The sequence below is a fragment of the Mustelus asterias genome, chromosome 29, assembly GCF_964213995.1.
Source record: "Mustelus asterias chromosome 29, sMusAst1.hap1.1, whole genome shotgun sequence".
Lineage (NCBI taxonomy): Eukaryota > Metazoa > Chordata > Chondrichthyes > Carcharhiniformes > Triakidae > Mustelus > Mustelus asterias.
Window position 1 is genome coordinate 20,284,402 of NC_135829.1, and position 23,785 is coordinate 20,308,186.

Consider the following 23,785-nt stretch of genomic DNA (forward strand, 5'->3'; position numbering starts at 1 on the left):
ATGGGGGTAGGGCCTAGGTGGGATTGTGGTTGGTGCAGATGGGCTGAATGGCCTTCTGCACTGTAGGGATTCTATGATTCTGATGACTCTCCAGCAGAAGTTTGTTTCCATTTAAACGGCAGACACCTTGGGCAAAATTTTCCTACGGTTTCCGTGGCAGGCAGGGGCAGACCATGCAAAGGTCCGTTGACCGTGGGTGGGATTTTCCAGTCTTGCGGCGAATGTGTCTGGAAAATCACACCCTTTATCTTTAAACTGTACCCCCGACTTTCCCTATGAGAGCAAGCATCTATTATGTCAAGTCTCCTCTGTGTCTAATATTTCACAGTAAGAGGTTTAACAACACCAGGTTAAAGTCCAACAGGTTTATTTGGTAGCAAACACCAGTAGCTTTCAGAACGCTGCTCCTTCTGACGAAAGCGCTCCGAAAGCTAATGGTGTTTGCTACCAAATAAACCTGTTGGACTTTAACCTGGTGTTGTTAAAACTCTTACTGTGTTCACCCCAGTCCAACGCCGGCATCTCCACATCATGTCTAATATTTCAATCATAATTCTTCTAAACTCCAATGAGTACAGGCCCAACCTACTCAATTTTTCCTCGTAAGACAATCCCTGTATCCAAGGAACCAGCCAAGTGAACCTTCCCTGAACTTCCTCCAACTCAAGTTCTCCTCGAGTAAGGAGAGCAAAAACTGTACCCAATACTCCAGGTTTGGTCTCACCAGCACCCTGAACAGTTGTAGCAAGACTCCCCCATTTTTATACTCCATCCCCCTTGCAATCAAAAGCAACATTCCATTTGACTTCCTAATTACTTGTTGTACCTGCATGCCAACGTTTTGAGATTCATGTACAAGGACACCCAGATCCCTCTGTACCACGGCATCGGGGTCTCTGTCCATTTAGATAATATGCTGTGTTTCTATTCTTCCCACCAAATTGGACAACCTCATTTCTTTCTACATTATACACCATCTGCCAAATGTTTTCCCACTCACAACCTACATCCTGTTGCAGACACTCTGCCCTCCTCACAACTTGCTTCTGATCAGCTTTCTGCCATCAGCAAATTTGACAAGGCAGTCCCTTCATGTAAGTTGTTAACACAGATTGTAAATATTGCACTGATTCCAGTGGCACACCACGGGTTACAGCTTATCACCTGAAAATTATCCTTTTATTCAGACTCTGTCTGTCTCCCATAACCCTCCACTCCCTTGGCAGTCAAGAATTTATCTAACTCAACCTTATATTCAGTGCCCCAGCTTCCACTGGCGCCCCCACATCGGTGCCCTTACTTAAGTTTAAAATACTAGTCTTTGCCCCTCTCTTCCCCCTTTTCACACTGGATGTAAAATGCAATCATATTGTGGTTGCTGCAACTAGGAGTGCCTTTACTGTGAGATCAGTAATTAACCCCGTCACATTACACAATGTAAGAAGTCTCACAACACCAGGTTAAAAGTCCAACAGGTTTATTTAGCTTTTGGAGCGCTGCCCCTTTGTCAGGTGAGTCACCTGACGAAGGGGCAGCGCTCCGAAAGCTCAATAAACCTGTTGGACTTTTAACCTGGTGTTGTGAGACTTCTTACTGTGTTTACCCCAGTCCAACGCCGGCATCGCCACAACATTACACAATACCAGATCTAATATAACCTGCGCTCTGGTTGGTTCCAGAACATGCTGCTCTAAGAATCTATCTCAAAATCTTTCTGTGAACTCAACCAGGTGACTACTGACAATCTGATTTTTCCAGTTTGTGTGTAGATTAAAAGCACCCATGATTATTGATGGTCCTTTCTCACAAGCCTCCAATATTCCTTCTGGCATTTTTGGTATATTTCTTGTATATTTCTTATTCTTTGTTCTACAATACAGTTACTGTTAGGTGGCCTGTAGACCACTCCCACAAGTGAGTTCTTCCCCCTAATATTCCGCATCATCACCCAGAACAGTTCTACATCCTGATCTCCTGAACAAAGATCATCTCTAACTACTGCACCAATGTCATCCTTGATTAACAGTGCTACCCCTCCACCTTTACCTAGCTTCCTCCTCTTAAATGTCAAATATCCTTCAATATTGAGGCCTTAATCCTCATCATCCTGCAGCCACATCTCCATATCGGCTATCAGATCATATTTATTTACTTTAATATTTTATGAATGCTCTGAGCATTCAGATACAGGGCCTTTAGTTCTGCCTTTTTGTGATTTTTATAACATCTAGTCTTGACTGCTGGTGTATTCTTAGGTTTTTTTCCCCCTTTCTGCCACTCTTTGACCCCCAGGTCCCATATTACTATTTTGCTCCACTGCCTTGACTCTACCCTTCGACTTGCTACATCTACCCAAGCTTGATTCCTCGTCTACTGGTTTTAGTTTAAAGCCCTCTCTATTTCCCTAGTTGTATGGTTTGCTAGAACACTGGTCCTTGCGCAGTTCAGGCGTAGATTGTACCAAGGGCACAGCCTCCACATTGCCCAGTACAGAAGCCAGTGTCCCATAAACTGAAACCCACTTCTCCCACACCTGTCTCTGAGCCACATATTCATTTCACTAATCTTATGTGCCCTCTGCCAATTGCTCAGGTAATAATCCAAAGTTTATTATCCTGAGGTTTTGCTCTTCAATTTGGTGTACTTATGTCGTTGGCACCTACATGGCCTATGACAAATGGATCCTCGCTCTCCAAGTTGCCGGCCAGCCTGAGTATATGTCCTCAACCCTGGCATTGGGTAGATTCTCACTCTTGCCTGCACATAACAATGTTTATCCCCCTTACTAGATCCTGAACTTCCTAACTCACAGACCACAATCAGTAAGGATAGGCAACAACACCTCTTCCATGATCATCCTCAACACCGGTGCCTCACAAGGCTGTGTTCTCAGCCCCCTACCATACTCCTTATATACCTAAGGACGTGCGGCCAAATTCCCCTCCAATTCGATTTTCAAGTTTGCTGACAACACCACTGTAGTGGGTCGGATCTCAAACAATGACGAGACAGAGTACAGGAATGAGATAGAGAATCTGGTGAACTGGTGCGGCAACAATAATCTCTCCCTCAATGTCAGCAAAATGAAGGAGATTGTCATCGACTTCAGGAAGGGTAAAGGAGAACATGCCCCTGTCTACATCAATGGGGACGAAGTAGAAAGGGTCGAGAGCCTCAAATTTTAGGTGTCCAGATCACCAACAACCTGTCCTGGTCCCCCCATGCCGATACTATAGTTAAGAAAGCCTTAACGCCTCTACTTTCTCAGAAGACTAAGGAAATTTGGCATGTCAGCTACGGCTCTCACCAACTTTTACAGATACACCATAGAAAGCATTCTTTCTGGTTGTATCACAGCTTGGTCTGGCTCCTGCTCTGCCCAAGACCGCAAGGGACTACAAAAGGTCGTGAATGTAGTCCAATCCATCACACAAACCAGCCTCCCATCCATTGACTCTGTCTACACTTCCCACTGCCTCGGAAAAGCAGCCAGCATAATTAAGGACCCCACGCACCCCAAACATACTCTCTTCCACCTTCTTCCTTTGGGAAAATTATACAAAAGTCTGAGGGCACGTACCAACTGACTCAAGAACAGCTTCTTCCCTGCTGCTGTCAGACTTTTGAATGGACCTACCTTGCATCAAATTGATCTTTCTCTACACCCTAGCTATGACTGTAACACCACATTCTGCACTCTCTCCTTTCCTTCTCTATGAATGGTACATTTTGTCTGTATAGCACGCAAGAAACAATACTTGTCACTGTATACTAATACATGTGACAATAATAAATCAAATCAAATCTTACTATACTACCACCGACTGAGACTTTCCTTTTTGCTCCCCCACTTGAATGGCTCCCTTTACCACAGTGCCGTGGTATTAGCTCATATATCCTGAAACACTCCCTCCCTCCAAATAAGCAGACTGAACTTCAAACCTCTTGGATAATTTCAGAGGCTTCTATATTCCTGCTCTCAAAGTCCCGTTATCTGCCTCATTAGTAGTTACAATCTCCTGCCCCTGACCACTAACCAAATAGGAAGACCCTATCCTAAGGGGTGTGATAGGGCTCGAGTAGGATTGTGGTCGGTGCAGACTCGATGGGCCAAATGGCCTCTTTCTGCACTGTAGATTCTATGAATACTGGGCCCCAACTACATTGTTTCTGCTGGAATTTCTGTAGCATCACCTACAAGACAGATTCATCTCTGAGGGCCTATCACAATGTGTGAAGTCAACGTCGCTGGAAAAGTGAATTATTTGCCCCGTAAATCTTTCTTTTCCCGATCCCCCTTTGACTGTGTGCGCGCACAGGAGGCAATAGTGGAATCCTTCTCCTGTTGTTTGTGTGTGTGTAAATGAACTAACCCTTCGAATTCATCCTATCTCAAGTTTGCTGCAGGGTTATTAATAGAAAACCTATAAAGGGGGAAGCAAATCAAAAATGCCCTTCTGTTTACAGATGGGTGGTGAAAGTAAATTAATATTAGCCCCATCTGCACAAAACACCATCTTCTGCTGGTTTCTACATTTTTCCCCAATGTCCTGCCCTACCACTAATCTCTGCAGCATTGTACAGTTTTTCTTTCAATTTGATACTATCCTCGATGCCGACGTTGGACTGGGGTGGGCACAATAAGAAGTCTCACAACACCAGGTTGAACTCCAACCGGTATATTTGGTATCACGAGCTTTCGGAGCGCTGCCCTTTCATCAGGTGAGTCACGTGATTCCAAATAAACCTGTTGGACTTTAACCTGATTTTGAGAGACTTCTTACGATATTATCCTTGGCGTCGGATTGGGCATTCTTCTCAAAACATCTTTCTTTCTTAGCGGAATATACCTTTGTTAGAGAGCTTTGAAATATCTCCTTAAACGTCCGCCACTGCATCTCCACCCTATTAGCTTTTAACCTATTTTCTCATTCCACTTTAGCCAACCCTGTCTTATTACCCTTTATTTAAGTTTAAGGCAAGTAGTTTCAGACCCAAATTTCTCACCTTCAAACACAACAAGACATTCAATCATTTAATTTCGCTCTTGCTGAGAGGACTCTTTACTGTAAATTAATCCTATCTCATTACATATTACCAGGTCAAAAACAGACTGTCCTTTGATTGGTTCTGGAATGTATTTTCCTAAGAAACTGTCCACAATCCGCTCTCTGCACTCATCCTGCGGGCTATGTTTGTCAACTTGATTTTTCCCTTTCTTACAAGCCCCTACTATTTCTTGATTTATATCCTTGTCCTACAATATAGTTACTTTAGGGAACCTATAGACCACTCTCACCAATAAACTTCTTTCCTTTGCTATTTCTCATCTTGACCCAAACTTATTCTATCTTCCGAGCGAAGATCATTTCTCATTACTGTACGGATCTCCTCCTTTAGTAATAGTGCTACCCCACCTCCTTTTCCTTTCTTCCCAGCTTTCCGAAATGTCAAATATCTTTAAATATTCAATACCCAGCCTTGGTCACCTTGCAACCATGGTTTTGTAATGGCTGCCATATTCATTTATTTTTATTTGTGATATCAATTCATCAATCTTGTTCTGAAAGCCGCACCCATTCAAATGAAGGGCCTTCATTTCATTGTTCCCTGCTCTGACCTTATTTACTGGTGCACTCTGGTCATCAATACCTGTACCATTACTGTGCTCAACTGTCTTGTCCTTTCTCTTTAACCTTCCAAATCTCCCCTCATGTGAATCCTCTCTACAGCCCTAGTTGTACGATTCGTGTAGACACTGGTCCGAGTGTGGTTCAGGTGAAGGCTGTCCCAATGGTAAAGCTCCATTTTCCCTCAACACTGATGCCAGTTTGCCCCATGAATCAAATCCCATTCCTCCCACGCCAAGCTTTGAGCCACGCACTCAACTCTCTTAAGTTGTTTACCTTATGCTAATTTAGTCATGGTTCAGGTAGTAATCCAGTGATAACTGCATTAGTTGTTCTGGTCTTTAATTTAATCCCTAGCTGCTCATACTCCCTCAGCAGCACTGCTTTCCTCGTCCTACCTACTAATACTCATGAAGACCAGACAACTGGATCCTTCACCTCCCATTCCAAACTGCTCTCCAGCCCAGAGATGTCGTCCTTAACTCTGGCACCAGGTAGGCAACGCAACCTTCAGGACTCTCACTCTTGGCTGGAAGGCTGTGGAGAAAGGGTTGACTTCCTAGCAGAAAAACCTAACTTAGGAAAAGACTAGACAGAAAAGTGGATGAGGAAAGAAAAATACAAAAGAATTAAAATGTCTGATGGAAGCCAAGTAAAATACTTAACAGGCTTTTATGAAAAGGTCAGATTGGAGATGGGTGGTATGTACTCTTTAAACTTTCGAGCCTAAAATTAAAATGCACATTGACTTTTTTTGAAAGCACACGTGATTACTGACATGCCTAATAATGCACCAGAGCAACATAAGTGATTAACTATTCATAAATAGCAGCACTCAACCATGAAACTTCGTAGCGGTTCAAATAGCAAGAGATGTTCCATTCAGGATAAGTTGGCAAAAGCAAATGGTTTGCTTATTGCAGACTTCACCTGCATCAGAATGCCCCAGAGATCTGCCATTCCAACTCTTCAGGGGAAACACTCCACTCAAGACCAGTTAACGGGATGTCAAAAAATGGTTTCACAAAGAAACTGTTGAATTAATGTAAGGTCCAGTTTAATTGGCGGTGTGGGAAGTCAGTGCCAGTCGCATTCCAAGCCGAGGCCAACATCTGGAGCTCAGTGTCAGAAATCATAGAATCCCTACAGTGCAGAAGGAGACCATTCAATCCATCGAGTCTGCACCGATAACAATCCCACCCAGGCTCTATCCCCGTAACCCCACATATTTACCCCACTAATCCCTCTAACCGACACATCCCGGGACATTAAGGGGAAATTTAGCATGGCCGAAATACCTAACCCGCACATCTTTGGAGTGTGGGAGGAAACCGGAGCACGCAGAGGAAACCCACGCAGACACGGGGAGAATGTGCAAACTCCACACAGACAGTGACCCAAGCCGGGAATCGAACCCAGGTCCTTGGAGCTGTGAGGCAGCAGTGCTAACCACTGTGCCGCCATGTTGCCAGTCAGCCCGTGAGGCCCTGAAACGATGCAGTTCCTCTCCCTGTAATGGTCATTGGTTGAGTGAAGCGTTATAGAAAGAGATCAGAAATGGCAGAGCCCCGTCAAATTGGAACAAAAAAACCAGAAAGTTTGTTTTGTTATCACTTATATGTGAGGATTTCTTAATAAAGGTGGATTTCAGCACTATATTTGAGTAAGGTGTTGAAATTTTGACACTATATTTTCAGCAAATTGGGTAAATTCAGCTTGGGGATGCTCACTGTTCCCGGACGGGACTGGGCCAATGAGCTAATGGAAAACCGGTGGGCTTGACAAAGATGGAGACAAACTGGATTTGTCCAGACCTGGTTTCGGAGTGGCTGCTGGTGCGTGGCTTTTTCTCTGTGTCCGTGGCCTTCTCTTCCGTGCTCCCCGTGGCTGGGTCCGACCGGCGTGGGCTGCGGACATAAACAAAGCTCGGTCAGGTCCCGATCAACATAACCTCTTTTTTCCACAATTTGTTTCACCCGCAGCACCAGCGGGGAACGTGAATCAACAGAAGCTTTGTCTATTTATATATCGAAGCTGCTCATGTCAGCTGTCTTCCCCTTAGTCTCTCCTCCCTGTACCTTGTTACGTCACTTCACAGAATACTACAGTGCAGAAGAGGCCCATCGAGTCTGCACCGAGGCATGAAATGCCCTGACCTGCCCACCTAGTCCCACTTGCCAGCACTTGGCCCATAGCCCTGAATGTTGTGATGAGCCAAGTACTCATCCAGATACTTTTTAATGGATGTGAGGCATCCCACCTCCACCACCCTCCCAGGCAGCGCATTCCAGACCCTCACCACCCTCTGGGCAAAAAGGTTTTTCCTCAAACCCCCCCCCCCCAACCTTCTAGCCCTCACTTTTAACTTGCGTCCCCACGTGATTGACCCTTTAACTAAGGGGAACAACTGCTCCCTATCCACCCTGTCCATGCCCCTCATAATCTTGTGCACCTCAATCAGGTCGCCGCTCAGTCTTCTCTGCTCCAACAAAAACAACCCAAGCCTATCCAACCTCTCTTCATAACTTAAATGTTCCATCCCAGGCAGCATCCTAGTGAATCACCTCTGCACCCCCTCCAATGCAATCACATCCTTCCTATAATGTGGCGACCAGAACTGCACACAGTACTGCAGCTGTGGCCTCACCAAAGTTCTATACAACTCCATCATGACCTCTCTGCTTTTGTAAGCAATGCCCCGATTGATAAAGGCGAGTGCGCCATATGCCTTTTTCACCACCCTATTAACCTGCCTTTCCACCTTCAGAGATCTATGGACTTCAAAAGCAGCAGCAAGCTACAGCATTCTCAAGAGCTTCCTAGTTTGACCTCGCTCTGTGTTCTGGAGACAGGAGGCGCATCAAGTGCAAAGTAAATCTATTCACCCACTTTGTCCACTTAACGTGACTGAGAGAACAGTCTCCTCTGACTTTTCCCACTTTAATGTGGAACCGACTGGTCTGGATTCTGTGGTTGCGATGATGGTGAAACTGTTTCGGCTGTCTGTAAATGTGCAGTTAAATGCGGACATCCAGAGGTTGCTGCCAGAACTTCCACACAGGTGACCAAGGCCTATCAATGAGAGATCACTGCTGACTAAACATGCCCTTCTAGGTTATCAGTCTTGCTGCAAGAACCCTTGAAAAGATTATACCTCATTGGCTGAGGGACATTCGGGTTTTTAATGACTCAATTAACAAATTGTTTCACTGTACCTGAAAAACTACTCAATCGGTGCAATATCAAATTACTCCATTTTGCGCAGGTACAGCAGGCAGTTAAGGCAAACGGTATGTTGGCCTTCATTGCAAGAGGATTTGAGTATAGGGATAGGGATGTTTTGCTGCAATTGTATAGGGCATTGGTTAGGCCACACTTGGAGTATTGTGTGCAGTTTTGGTGTCCTTATCTGAGGAAGGATGTCCTTGCCATATTGGGAGTACAGCGAAGGTTTACCAGGCTGATTCCTGGGATGGCTGGACTGTCATATGAGGAGAGACTAAGTCAGTTAGGATTATATTCATAGAATCTACAGTGCAGAAGGAGGCCATTCGGCCCATTCCCGTAACTCCATTTATTTACCCTCCTAATTCCCCCAAGACTAAGGGGAAATTTAACATGGCCAATCAACCTAACCCGCACATCTTTGGACTGTGGGAGGAAACCGGAGCACCCGGAGGAAACCCACGCAGACACGGGGAGAACGTGCAAACTCCACACAGACAGTGATGCATTTTGGAAGAAATAATGTAGGGAGGAGTTATACAATAAATGGCAGAGTCATCAGGAGTATAGAAACACAGAGGGACCTAGGTGTGCAAGTCCACAAATCCTTGAAGGTGGCAACACAGGTGGAGAAGGTGGTGAAGAAGGCATATGGTATGCTTGCCTTTATAGGACGGGGTATAGAGTATAAAAGCTGGAGTCTGATGATGCAGCTGTATAGAACGCTGGTTAGGCCACATTTGGAGTACTGCGTCCAGTTCTGGTCGCCGCACTACCAGAAGGACGTGGAGGCGTTAGAGAGAGTACAGAGAAGGTTTACCAGGATGTTGCCTGGTATGGAGGGTCTTAGCTATGAGGAGAGATTGGGTAGCCTGGGGTTGTTCTCCTTGGAAAGACGGAGAATGAGGGGAGATCTAATAGAGGTGTACAAGATTATGAAGGGTATAGATAGGGTGAACAGTGGGAAGCTTTTTCCCAGGTCGGAGGTGACGATCACGAGGGGTCACGGGCTCAAGCTGAGAGGGGCGAAGTATAACTCAGACATCAGAGGGACTTTTTTTACACAGAGGGTGGTGGGGGCCTGGAATGCGCTGCCAAGTAGGGTGGTGGAGGCAGGCACGCTGACATTGTTTAAGACTTACCTGGATAGTCACATGAGCAGCCTGGGAATGGAGGGATACAAATGATTGGTCTAGTTGGACCAAGGAGCGGCACAGGCTTGGAGGGCCGAAGGGCCTGTTTCCTGTGCTGTACTGTTCTTTGTTCTTTGACAGTGACCCGAGGCTGGAATTGAACCCGGGTCGCTGGCGCTGTGAGGCAGCAGTGCTAACCACTGTGCCGTGGTTCATTGGAGTTTGGAAGAATAAAAGAGGATCTCATAGAAATTATAAAATTCCAGTAGATAGGGTAGATTCAGAAAGAATGTTCCCAATGGCAGGGGAGTCCAGAACTAGGGGTCATAGTTTGAGGATTAGCGGTAACCCTTTTAGGACTGAGGCGAGGAGAAATTTATTTACCTAAAGAATGGTGAATGTGCGGAATTCACTACCACAAAGTAGTTGAGGCCAAAATGTTGTGTGATTTCAAGAAGAAATTAGATATAACTCTTGGGGCTGAAGGGATCAAGGGGTATGGGGGAGGCGGATCAGGATATTGATTCTGATGATCAGCCACAATCAAATCAATGGTGAAGCAGGCTTGGAGGGCCGAATGGCCTACTTCTCCTTTTAGTTTCTACGTTTCTAAATCAATTTTTAGAAAAACCAAGATATTTAGTTTCTACCTTACTCCCTGGTTTGCTGTCTGTGAGAATGCTTCAATGGGACTGGCTGCTTACCCCGTTTGATGACATCATAGCCTTGACTTGGTAACAGATTCAAACCAACATTGGTAAGGGGGAAGTCCAGACCATAGGGATTGCTGGATCTTCATCGCCAGCTGGCAAGATCAGAAGCAAGCATCATCACTTAGCCATTGACCGTGAAATCAAGGCTGGTAAACTGATAGCATTGCTGGGGAAAAGTCTGGGTCATCTACACCTTCTATAATACCACCGATGCAAAGCAACTTCCTTAATTATCTGAGCATTTCAAAATTGAATTTGCTTTGTTTTTGGTTGCGGGGGTGGGAGTGGGGGTTGTGTGCTGTAAGTGAAGGGAACGGAAATCATTCAATTCTTCATTAAACTTCAATCAATAATTTATCTCTAGGTCACTGTCAGTTAATTCAATTGCAAGGACGGCACGGTGGCACAGGGTTAGCACTGCTGCCTCACAGTGCCTGGGACCCAGGTTCAATTCTGGCCTCAGGCGACTGTATGGAGTCTGCACATTCTCCCCGTGCCTGCGCGGGTTTCCTCCGGGTGCTCCGGTTTCCTCCCACACTCCAAAGATGTGCGGGTTAGGTGGATTGGCCATGTTAAATTGCCCCTTAGGTGTCAAGGGGATTGACAAGGTAAATACATGGAGTTGCGGGGATAGGGCCTGGGTGGGACTGTTGTCGGCGCAGGCTCACGGGCCGAGTGGCCTCCTTCGGCACTGCCGGGATTCTATAACTGTTTTAGTTTTGGGTCTTCTGCACTCTCTTTATTCTGGATTTTTCATTAGTTCTACCTAGGATTCCAACTCACCAAGACACTTACTAAGAGTGTCCGACCACTTAGGTAAATGCTCAGTAACGGAACAGGGACAAGGAACTGAAAACATTGCTCACGCAATATTTATTTCTCTACAAGAGCGACCTCTGACCTTCAAGATAGCATGAGTCCACATTCCACTTTTAAACGGTTATGCAAAATTTCTGTCAAACTGTTATGCAAATTTATTATGTTAACAATGAACAAGCGATTGTGTAACATTTAATGATGGTAAATATAGATTTACAGTACAAATTCTATCTCTTCCCCTAAAGGGAAAAATATTTAATACTAACCTGTGTCCCCACATACACAGGTAAGAGTTTGTTCAAGTCAAAGGCACCTGCAAAACAATGCTCTGTTTGCTTTATTTAGGAAGCCCTCAACCTGTTGCCAAAACTTGTTAGAAGTTCTTAGCAGGCCACGATCAACTCAAAAAGCATTCACCATAGCCCTTCGATCCATTGCTAATTAATCATAGAATCCCTATAAGTGCAGAAGGAGGCCATTATGCCCACCGACCACAATCCCACCCAGGCCCTATCCCTCTATGCATTTACCCTAGCTCGTCCCCCTGACAGTAAGGGGCAATTTAGCACGGCCAATCCACCTAACTCGCACATCTTTGGACTGTGGGAGGAAATCGGAGCACCCGGAGGAAAGCCACATGGACACAGGGAGAACGTGCAAACTCTGCAGAGTGACCCAAACTGGGAATCGAACCCGGGTCGCTGGTGCTGTGAGGCAGCAGTGATAACCACTGTGCCCCTGTGCCGTCCCCTAGACTTAATAATGTAATAGACTTAAAAATCCATCTCCTCAAATTTACCCAATGTCCTGACATCCACTGCACTCTGGGGTAATGAATTCCACAGATTCACCACCCTTTGAGAGAAGTAATTCCTCCTCATCTCCGTTACCCCTTAACTGGGCTGAGAGGAGGCTCATATGGAACTCAAACACCAGCGTGGGGTGGGCGAGAAAGCCTGATTCTGTTTTGTAAACTCTATGCAACACGAGCTAAAAGAAACCATTTTCTCCATTACTCTGCAGACCACTGGGTTAGCCTGACACATTTGTAAGATCTGATTATAACCTCAGCTTCACATTCCTGACCTACTCCTGAGAACCTTCCACCTCCTTGCTTCCCAGGAATAAGAAACTGCCTCCAAAGACCAATCTTTCAGTCAGGACTGCGTTTCTCCTGGTATCAATTTGGAGTAACCAATTCAAACTCTTTGCTGGTTGCTATCAGGCAAACTAAGTCCATGCTAAATTATCCTAGCGGCCAAGGAACAAAGACACAATTGAAACAACTTCTCTCATTAACAACAGTGTCAGAGTTAAGACAATGATAAGTTACATATAATCTCCTCCCATCTCCCCCCTCCCCCCACATCTTCATCTGTCACAGTTAACTCGCAGTGGTTCCCGCAGATTGGAAAACAGCAAATGTGACGCTACTGTTTAAAAAAGGAGGCCGGTTAGCTTAACTTCTGTAGTAGGGAAAATGCTTGAATCTATCATCAAGGAAGAAATAGCGAGACATCTGGATATAAATTGTCCCATTGGTAAGACACAGCATGGGTTCATGAAGGGAAGGTCATGTTTGACTAATTTGGTGGAATACTTTGAGAATATTACATGCGAAGTGGACAATGGGGAACCTGTGGATGTGGTGTATCTGGATTTTCAGAAGACATTTGACAAGGTGCCGCACCAAAGACTGCTACATAAGATAAAGGTGCACAGTGTTACGGGTGATGTATTAGTATGGATAGAGGATTGGCTAACTAACAGAAAGCAAAGAGTGGGGTAAATGGGTGTTTTTCTGGTTGGCAATCAGTGACTAGTGATGTGCCTCAGAGATCAGTGTTGGGACCGCAATTGTTTACGATTTACATAGATGATTTGGAGTTGGGGACCAAGTGTAGTGTGTCAAAATTCGCAGATGACACTAAGATGGGTGGCAGAGCAAAGTGTGCAGAGGACACTGAAAGTCTGCAAAGGGATATAGATAGTCTAAGTGAATGGGCGAGGATCTGGCAGATGGAGTACAATGTTGGTAAATGCGAGGTCATCCATTTTGGTCCGAATAACAGCAAAATGGGCTATTATTAAATGGTAAAAAATTGCAGCATGCTGCTGTGCAGAGGGACCCGGGTGTCCTTGCGCAAGAATCACAAGGGGTTGGTTTGCAGGTGCAGCAGGTAATTAAGAAAGCAAATGGAATTCATTGCTGGAGGGATGGAGTTTAAAAACAGCGAGGTTATGTTGCAGCTGTATAAGGTGCTGGTGAGGCCACACCTGGGGTACTGTGTACAGTTTTGGTCTCCTTACTTGAGAAAGGATATACTGGCACTGGAGGGGGTGCAGAGGAGATTCACTAGGTTGATTCTGGAGTTGAGAGGGTTGGCTTATGAGGAGAGACTGAGTAGACTGGGGCTATACTCATTGGCATTCAGAAGAATGAGGGGTGATCTTATAGAAACCTATAAGATTATGAAAGGAATAGATAAGATAGAAGCAGGGAAGTTGGTTTCTACTGGCGGGTAAAACTAGAACTAAGGGGCATGGCCTCAAAATAAGGGGGAGCAGATTTAGGAGTTGAGGAGGAACCTCTTCACACAAAGGGTTGTGAATCTGTGGAATTCCCTGCCCAGTGAAGCAGTTGAGGCTACCTCATTGAATTTTTTAAGGCAAGGATAGATACATTTTTGAACAGTAAAGGAATTAAGGGTTATGGTGAGTGGGCGGGTAATTGGAGCTGAGTCCACAAAAAGATCAGCCATGATCTTATTGAATGGCAGAGCAGGCTCGAGGGGCCAGATGGCCTACTCCTGCTCCTAGTTCTTGTGTTCTTATGTACCCTCTGATTTCAGCTTCTCTGTCGTTTGGCCTTTCTCACTTCTATTCTATGGACTGCCATTAGCAGCCTTTCCCCTTGGTTTTGTGGCTATGACTCATCTTTCATTCCCTCACTCTGCAGTATAAATAGCTCTCACTTTCTATGCCTTTTAGCTTTGACAATCTGGACTCGAAACGTCAGCTCTTTTCTCTCCTTACAGATGCTGCCAGAGCTGCTGAGATTTTCCAGCATGTTCTCTTTTGGTTGCGTTTAATTAAATATTGGAGCATAGCTTCATTGGAGAATGCTTCCAAAGTTAATTCAAATATTTGGGGGTTTTAAACACAAGTTTGTCGTTAATATATCCAGCCAAAAAACTTCACCTACAGTGTGATTGGAATGCGAAACTTGGTACCACATGGAGTGTAGACCAGTGGCCCATAGATACTTTTAAGAAGAAGTTAGATGAATACATGAGGAGAAAGGAATAGAAGGAAATGCAGAGAGGTTCCCATCCACTGACTGTCTACACTTCCCGCTGCCTCGGAAAAGCAGCCAGCATAATCAATCACCCCTCACACCCCGGCCATTCTCTCTTCCACCTTCTTCCGTCAGGAAAAAGAGACAAAAGTCTGAGGACAGGTGCCAACCGGCTCAAGAACAGCTTCTTCCCTGCTGTCGTCAGACTTTTGAAGGGACCTCCCTCGCATTCAGTTGATCTTTCTCTACACCCTAGCTATGACTGTAACACAACATTCTACACCCTCTCCTTTCCTTCTCTATGAACAGTACGCTTTGTCTGTATAGCACGCAAGAAACAATACTTTTCACTGTGTACTAATACATGTGACAATAATAAATCAAATCAAAAAGCACTAGGTGCAGGAGTAGGCCATTCAGCCCCTCGAGCCTGTTCCGCCATTCAATACGATCATGGCTGATCTCATCGTGGCCTCAACTCCACTTTCCTGCCCATTTTCCTTCAACCCCGTTACTGATTAAAAATCTGTCTAATTCCTCCTTAGAGTTACTCATCCCGACATCCATCGCACTCTGGGTAAGGAATTCCACAGATTCACCACCCTTTGGGAGAAGTAATTCCTCCTCATCCGTTTCAAATCTGCCACCCCTTACCCTAAAACTATGATATGGGGTGAGAGGAGGCTCGTATAAGAATTTGAACATCAGTGTGGGATGGATGAAATGGCCTGATTCGGTCTTGTAAATTCTATGCAATTCTACCTAAAAGAAACCTTGTTCTTCATTACACCACTGGGTTAGCCTACTGCATCCAAGGCTCTTGGTAGCTACCCAAGCTAAGGCTGCTGCAACAAGATAAGTACAGTATGCTTGGAGTATTCTCCCCGAAAGTTCCTCCCCCCTATTACCCACTTCTCAATTCGAAAGAGACCTGGTATTCCCTTGATAAGTGAAACTGGATTCCCTTGAGCCTTTCCTCAGTTAGAGTGATAGCCATGATGTGGAGATGCTGGCGTTGGACTGGGGTGGACACAGTAAGAAGTCTCACAACACCAGGTTAAAGTACGACAGGTTTATTTGGAATCACAAGCTTTCGGAGCGCTGCCCCTTCCTCAGGTGAGTCACACTTTAACCTGGTGTTGTGAGACTTCTTACTCATTTAGAGTGTTAAGATTGGGAACTCATTGCATTCAGAATCACAGAAGCTTAAATTTTGATTTGATTTGATTTATTATTGTCACATGTATTAGCATACAGTGAAAAGTATTGTTTCTTGCGCGCTATACAGACAAAGCATACCGTTCATAGAGAAGGAAAGGAGAGATGGCAGCGTGTAGTGTTACAGTCATAGCTAGGGTGTAGAGAAAGATCAATTTAATGCAAGGTAAGTCTATTCAAAAGTCTGATGGCAGCAGGGAAGCAGCTGTTCTTGAGTCAGTTGGTACGTGACCTCAGACTTTTATATATTTTTCCCCGACGGAAGAAGGTGGAAGAGAGAATGTCCGGGGTGCGTGGGGTCCTTAATTATGCTGGCTGCTTTTCCGAGGCAGTGGGAAGTGTAGACAGAGTCAATGGATGGGAGGTTGGTTTGCGCGATGGATTGGGCTACATTCACATTTACATTCTGAATGGGAAAATGCTTAGGAAATCAGAAACACAAAGGGACTTGGGAGTCATTGTTCAAGTTTCTCTTAAGGTTAACGTGCAGGTTCAGTTGGCAGTTAGGAAGGCAAATGCAATGCTAGCACTCATGTTGAGAGGGCTAGGAAACAAGGGCAGGGATGTACTTCTGAGGCTGTATATGGCTCTGGTCAGACCCCATTTGGAGTATTGCGAGCAGTTTTGGACCCCATATCTAAGGAAGGATGTGCTGGCCTTGGAAAGGGTCCAGAGGGGGTTCACAAGAATGATCCCTGGAATGAAGAGCTTGTCGTATGAGGAACGGTTGAGGACTCTGGGTCTGTATTCATTGGAGTTTAGAAGGATGAGGGGGGATCTTATTGAAACTTACAGGATACTGCGAGGCCTGGGTAGAGTGGACGTGGAGGGGATGTTTCCACTAGTAGAAAAAACTAGAACCTGAGGCACAACCTCAGGCTAAAGGGACGAAGCTTTAAAACTGAGATGAAGAGGAATTTCTTCAGCCAGAGAGTGGTGAATGTGTGGAAATCTTTGCCGCAGAAGGCTGTGAGGCCAGGTCATTGAGTGTCTTTAAGACAGAGATAGATAGGTTCTTGATTAATAAGGGGATCAGGGGTTATGGGGAAAAGGTAGGAGAATGGGGATGAGAAAAATATCAGGCATGATATTTTTCCTCCGGTGGGTTTCCGGGTCTTTGCCGCACATCAGGCGGAGCAGACCCGATGGGCCAAGTGACCTAATTCTGCTCCAGTGTCTTATGGTCTTCACGACCTTTTGTAGTTCCTTGCTGTCCTTCCTGCGGTTTTCCCTGCAGTAAAATACTTTTCCCACCATTCTGAGCGCATGATATGCAGCAACAACCCTCTCCATCATATGCCTCTGACTGCTTTTCACTTAAGTATCTACTTACTCATCTGACAGAGTCTGAACTTAATCGCATACAAAGCAGGGACTGCTGATTGAGCAAATGTGCATATATAACATCAACCTCCGAATTCAATCAAACTCCCTGGGGCATGTTAGTGAAATTTAAATCCCTTACATCCCCCGAAACAAACTGCCTCCTCCCCACCCCTTCCAAAACAGCAAACAAGTTAAATACACTCAGCCATTTATTTTTTCCCTGATGCTAGCAACAGAAGATTAATATCAAAGACACAACATCAAACACTGAGCCAATTTCAAACATCCGGTTACAATCAGATTTCACTCATTAAACAACATTTATGCTGTCTGCAACTCAATCTTAATTTGCAGTCTGTGGTTGCTAATTCTGTACTTATTCAGATCTGGTTTAATTAAGTCAAATATGTTGATGATTTCAGTGCCAACACAAACTTTACTGAGAGAGACCTTAGCACCCAGAAATAAATCTTCACAATCTTGATCTGCATTAAGAGCAAAACCAAGTTGCCCGTTTGAGCAGTGTCCCTTAGCTGGGGCAGCTCTGTGGGAGTATTGGTGGACACAGTAAGAAGTTTAACAACACCAGGTTAAAGTCCAACAGGTTTATTTGGTAGCAAAAGCCACACAAGCTTTCGGAGCTCCAAGCCCCTTCTTCAGGTGAGTGGGAATTCTGTTCACAAACAGAGCATATAAAGACACAGACTCAATTTACATGAATAATGGTTGGAATGCGAATACTTACAACTAATCAAGTCTTTAAGAAACAAAACAATGTGAGTGGAGAGAGCATCAAGACAGGCTAAAAAGATGTGTATTGTCTCCAGACAAGACAGCCAGTGAAACTCTGTGGGGGTTACAAATAGTGTGCCATGAACCCAATATCCCGGTTGAGGCCGTCCTCGTGTGTGCGGAACTTGGCTATCAGTTTCTGCTCAGCGACTCTGCGCCGTCGTGTGTCGCGAAGGGTGGCACAGTGGTTAGCACTGCAGCCTCACAGCACCAGGGTCAGGGTTCAATTCCCGGTCTTGGGTCGCTGTCTGTGTGGAGTTTGCACGTTCTCCTCGTGTCTGCGTGGGTTTCCTCCGGATGCTCCAGTTTCCTCCCGCACCCCAAAGATGTGCGGGTTAGGTGGATTGTCCATGCTAAATTGACCCGAGTGTCAGGGGAACTAGCAGTGTAAATACGTGAGGTGATGGGGAATAGGGTGGGATAGCGGTCGGTGCAGACTCGATGGGCTGAATGGCCTCCTTCTGCACTGTGGGGATTCTATGATTCATATTTGAGTGTGTTTGGGCACTCGCATGCATGTTTCCCTCTGGGAACCAGCAGCCGCAGTATCTCATCCAGCTCAGACCCTTCCTTGCCCCGGTAACTTGTGGGCCCCACGCTCTCCACTTTTTGCATGAACTGTACCTGCTTAGTCCAGGACATCAACTGGCCACATTCCAGACCCACCTCCACATCTTTAGCAGACAGATCGAAGCCTCAGGCATCTTTCCTTGTGACTCCAGGACAATATTAGCTTTGGCATCGCGACCGGCTTCATTTCTTTTCTGTTCTAGCTTCAGGGCACTCTCATCACTCAGCAGTCTGACAACTTTCTGCAGCACCCAAATGCCATAAATAACCACTTCATAATTACTCAGAATGAAGTCATTATGGGAACAGATTTGTTGATATTTGATACTGCATTAACTTGAAAATTAACTGGTCTAAGCGTAGAATGCCTGCAGAGTTAGTCTTTAACTTTCCAGACCCAAACTGAGAGGCAAAAGAGCTCACTAATTTGAAACTGGATATAGACAGACACGGAGTCGACCTCAATCGCAGTGTGAACCACTACCCGCTTGCACATCTGTGCCGGCCCCCTCCCGTGGGTTGTGACTCTGGCTGTGCCAGGCCAACCCCGCCGTGCTGGCTCCCTCCCCACTCACTACAACTGCCCCCCCTCCCACTATGACAGTCCCTCCCACTCTCAACTACAACTCGGCCACTCTCACCTCTACCCCCCTCATTGTGGGCTGACAACAACTTCCATGGATTGAGATAAGGTCACTGTGGAAATGGTTGGTGAGCACTGATGCAAGCAGAGAAACAATAATGCGGTTACATTCTCAGAAATCAATGATTTCAGCTCCTATACTCCATGAGCTGTTTTGTAACTGGCCTCAAATTTATCGAGTGTGGAACATTGGCACTGAACACACGTTGGGAAGTGAGGATAATTACAATCCATTGGCTTCGCAACCGCTTGGTCTCTTCCTCATTCCTCTGGCACCCTCCCTTCCTCTGAACAACTCACACTGTTCCACCTCGAACAGCCGGCCTTTTAAAATCATCATTCGCTATCCACTCACTGCGGCCCAACCTTCAGTTTCTCCCTTGGATTTCCTTAGTCCCCCAAGCTCTGCACTGAATGATTTCCTTACTCTTATCTCTTCGATACCCTGATGTGAGCCCCCCGTCACCTTCCCCCTCCTTCCTCCCACACGCCCCCTTCCCACACTTTCACTTTGTCAAACCCAGCTCTAATCTCAGCGTCTCTGCTACACGTGTCCTGGCCACCCATTACTCATTTCGGCTGGAGCGGACTTCCTGGCCTCCCTCACCACTTCAAAAATCACCCACTCCCCACAATCATCCCAGAGGGGGAAATTTAACCCCGATCACTACCGAAAAAATTGTAAACCTGTCAACTTGTTCATAGAAGATAGGAGCAGGAGGAGGCCATTCGGCCCTTCGAGCCTGCTCCGCCATTCATCACAATCATGGCTGATCGTCCAACTCAATAGCCTAATCCTGCTTTCTCCCCACAACCTTTGATCCCGTTCGCCCCAAGTGCTATATCCAGCCGCCTCTTGAATACGTTCAATGTTTTGGCATCAACTACTTCTTAGGTTTTACTTTGAAATTATTAAATGATTGGGTCAATTTTGGTTATTGTGCCTGATTAAAGACATCAGGAGCAATCTAACGCCCCATTATCCGGCAGCACTCATCCCTCAGGCTTGTCGTTATCTGTACCTGTTTAAACCCGCCCCCCCCCACCCCAACCCCCACCATGTCTAACAAAGGTTCATAGACTTTTTGTCACCGAGATGGAGGCCACCATTCAGCTACCTCTACAGCTCCCCCATTTCTTAATGCTGTTGGCTAAGGGGCAGAGAGGTTGTCATCACCATGGCCCTGTACTGCAGTGATGGGGAAATTCCACCAGCAATGTCAAACCTCAGCCCAGGCACCCAACTGCTGCTGCTGCATTGCAAAGACTGCTAACTTCCACTGGAATAGATGCCCAAACGTACCTCGGTACATCAACTGCTGCAACTGTCATCCCTCCCATTGGAGTAATAAAGTCCGAAGATGACAAAGTTAAATACATAAAGGGCAAAAGAGTAACAAGGGAGAGAGCAGGGCCTCTTAAGGATCAACAAGATAATCTATGTGCGGATCCACAAGAGATGGGCGAGATCCTAAATGAATATTTCCCATCAGCATTTACTGTTGAGAAAAGCATGGATGTTAGGGAACTTGGGGAATTAAATATTGACGTCTTGAGCAGTGTACATATTACAAAGGTGGTGGTGCTGGAAGGCTTAAAGCACATCAAGGTAGATAAATCCCCGGGACCTGATGAGGTATATCCCAGGACACTGTGGGAGGCTAGGGAGGAAATTGCGGGTCCCCTAGCCAAGATATTTGAATCATCGATAGTCACGGGTGAGGTGCCTGAAGATTGGAGAGTGGCAAATGTTGTGCCTTTGTTTAAAAAGGGCTGCAGGGAAAAGCCTGTGAACTACAGGTCAGTTAGCCTCACATCTGTGGTGGGTAAATTGCTGGAAGGTATTTTGAGAGACAGGATCTACAGGCATTTAGAGATGCAAGGACTGATTAGGGACAGTCAGCATGGCTTTGTGAGTGGAAAATCATGTCTCACAAATTTGATTGAGTTTTTTAAAGTGTAGGTAGCTACCAAGAAGGTAGATGAGGGCAGTGCAGTTGATGTTGTCTACATGGACTTTAGCAAGACCTTTGACAAGGTACTGCATGGTAGGTTGTTGCATAAAGTTAAATCTCACGGGATCCAGGGTGAGGTATCTAAATGGATACAAAATTGGCTTCGAGGGTGGTTGTAGAGAGACTGCTAACTTCCACTGCAATAGATGCCCAAACGTACCTCGGTACATCAACTGCTGGAACTGTCATCCCTGGAGGCCTGTGACCAGCGGTGTGCCTCAGGGATCGGTGCTGGGCCCACTGTTGTTTGTCATTTATATTAATGATTTGGATGAGAATATAGGGGGCATGGTTAGTAAATTTGCAGATGACACCAAGATTGGTGGCATGGTGGACAGTGAGGAAGGTTATCTCCAATTTCAGCAGGATCTTGATCAATTGGGCCAGTGGGCTGATGAATGGCAGATGGAGTTTAATTTAGACAAATGCGAGGTAATGCATTTTGGTAGATTGAACCAGGGCAGGACTTACTCAGTTAATGGTAGGGAGTTGAGGAGAGTTACAGAACAAAGAGATCTAGGGGTACATGTTCATAGTTCCTTGAAAGTGGAGTCACAGGTGGACAGAGTGGTGAAGAAGGCATTCGGCATGCTTGGTTTCATTGGTCAGAACCTTGAGAACAGGAGTTGGGACGTCTTGTTGAAGTTGTACAAGACATTGATAAGGCCACACTTGGAATACTGTGTGCAATTCTGGCCACCCTATTATAGAAAGGATATTATTAAACTAGAAAGAGTGCAGAAAAGATTTACTAGGATGCTACCGGGACTTGATGGATTGAGTTATAAGGAAAGGCTGAATAGACTGGGACTTTTTTCTCTGGTGCGTAGGAGGCTGAGGGGTGACCTTATAGAGGTCCATAAAATAATGAGGGGCATAGACAAGGTAGATAGTCCATATCTTTTCCCAAAGGTAGGGGAGTCTAAAACTCGAGGGCATAGGTTTAAGGTGAGAGGGGAGAGATACAAAAGTGTTTGAGGGGCAATTATTTCACACAGAGGGTGGTGAGTGTCTGGAACAAGCTGCCAGAGGTAGTAGTAGAGGCGGGTACAATTTTATCTTTTAAAAAGCATTTAGTCAGTTACATGGGTACGATGGGTATAGAGGGATATGGGCAAATGCGGGCAATTGGGATTAGCTTAGGGGTTTTAATAAAAATAATAAGGGCGGCATGGACAAGTTGGGCCGAAGGGCCTGTTTCCATGCTGTAAACCTCTATGACTCCACTCCAAACCCCCCCCCCACTCCAACCCAGAGCATTACTCTGGATTACTAGTCCAGTGATAATTCCATTGGTGCCACTGCCTCCCCATAGTAAAGTTTTACCCAACTATTTAGGCTGATTTGTTGCTTTGTGTCAATCAAGTTGCCACAGTTCCAAAGACTAGTTTCAAATTAGTTTAGCTTAATACCTAAACAAGGACAGAACTCATCCGAGGTAACAAGCCCTCAGTGAATACGAGGATAGGCCAGGCCCGTTCTGTCGATCAGTTCCCCATGAACAAAGGCAGAAACGGTCTCAGCCACACTTCAGCGCGAGCCTGGTTTGAGAGTTGAGCCACAACACAAAATCTAAGCTGATGTTCCAGTGCAGTACCGAAGGGATGCAGGCACTGTCAGAGGTGCCATAGTTCAGTTAGAATTCGAGACCCCATCTTTCCTCTGTCTGACGGCACTGTTGAAAGCTGAGCAGGGTAATTCTCCTGGTGCTCTGGTCAAGATTTATTCCTCAACCAACATCACCAAAACAAATTACCCAGCCACTTCATTTTCCATTCGTTCATGGGATGTGGGCATTGCTGGCTGGGCCAGCATTCATTGCCCATCCCCAACTGCCCTGCAACTGAGTGCCTTGCCAGGTCATTTCAGAGGCCATTTCTCCCCGTGTCTGCGTGGGTTTCCTCCGGGTGCTCTGGTTTCCTCCCACAGTCCTAAAGACGTGCTGGTTAGGGTGCATTGGCCGTGCTAAATTCTCCCTCAGTGTACCCGAACAGGCGCCGGAGTGTGGTGACTGGGGGATTTTCACAGTAGCTTCATTGCAGTGTTAATGTAAGCCTACTTGTGACTAATAAACAATAGATAAAATCATAACAGCAACTTTATTACTTACTATTTGCCTGCCAGTCCAGTCGTATGCATAATCAAAAGCGTAGCCCTTGCTTTCAAAAAGGTCTGTTAACAGTGTGCGTAAATACTGGTAGTCTGGTTTTTCAAAAAAGTCTAACCTCCTCACATAGCGAAGGTACGTCGCCATCTCCTCTGCAAAGGCAAAAAACAGGCCGTCAAAACAAGCGCAGGAAGTGTTGGATCACTCAGCAGGTCAGGCAGCATCTGCAGATGAAGACAGTTAACATTTCAGATCAACCACCTTTCATTAGAATTGGAAGAAGTTAGAAATTAATG

The 23,785-nt window shown here is 45.6% G+C and overlaps 1 protein-coding gene across 4 annotated transcripts in view; it reads right to left on the reverse strand.

The window, feature by feature from the left end:
* The window catches only part of LOC144480582 (casein kinase I-like), a 214,758-nt gene that overhangs the window by 27,043 nt on the left and 163,930 nt on the right, over positions 1 to 23,785 (reverse strand). For all 4 annotated transcript variants that reach the window (XM_078200198.1, XM_078200197.1, XM_078200196.1 and 1 more), the window contains exons 10-11: positions 23,493 to 23,641; positions 7,445 to 7,537 (exon numbers count right to left, since the gene is read on the reverse strand). In XM_078200198.1, coding sequence (XP_078056324.1) covers positions 7,445 to 7,537; positions 23,493 to 23,641 — 242 coding nt within the window. The remainder of the gene's footprint in view (positions 1 to 7,444; positions 7,538 to 23,492; positions 23,642 to 23,785) is intronic.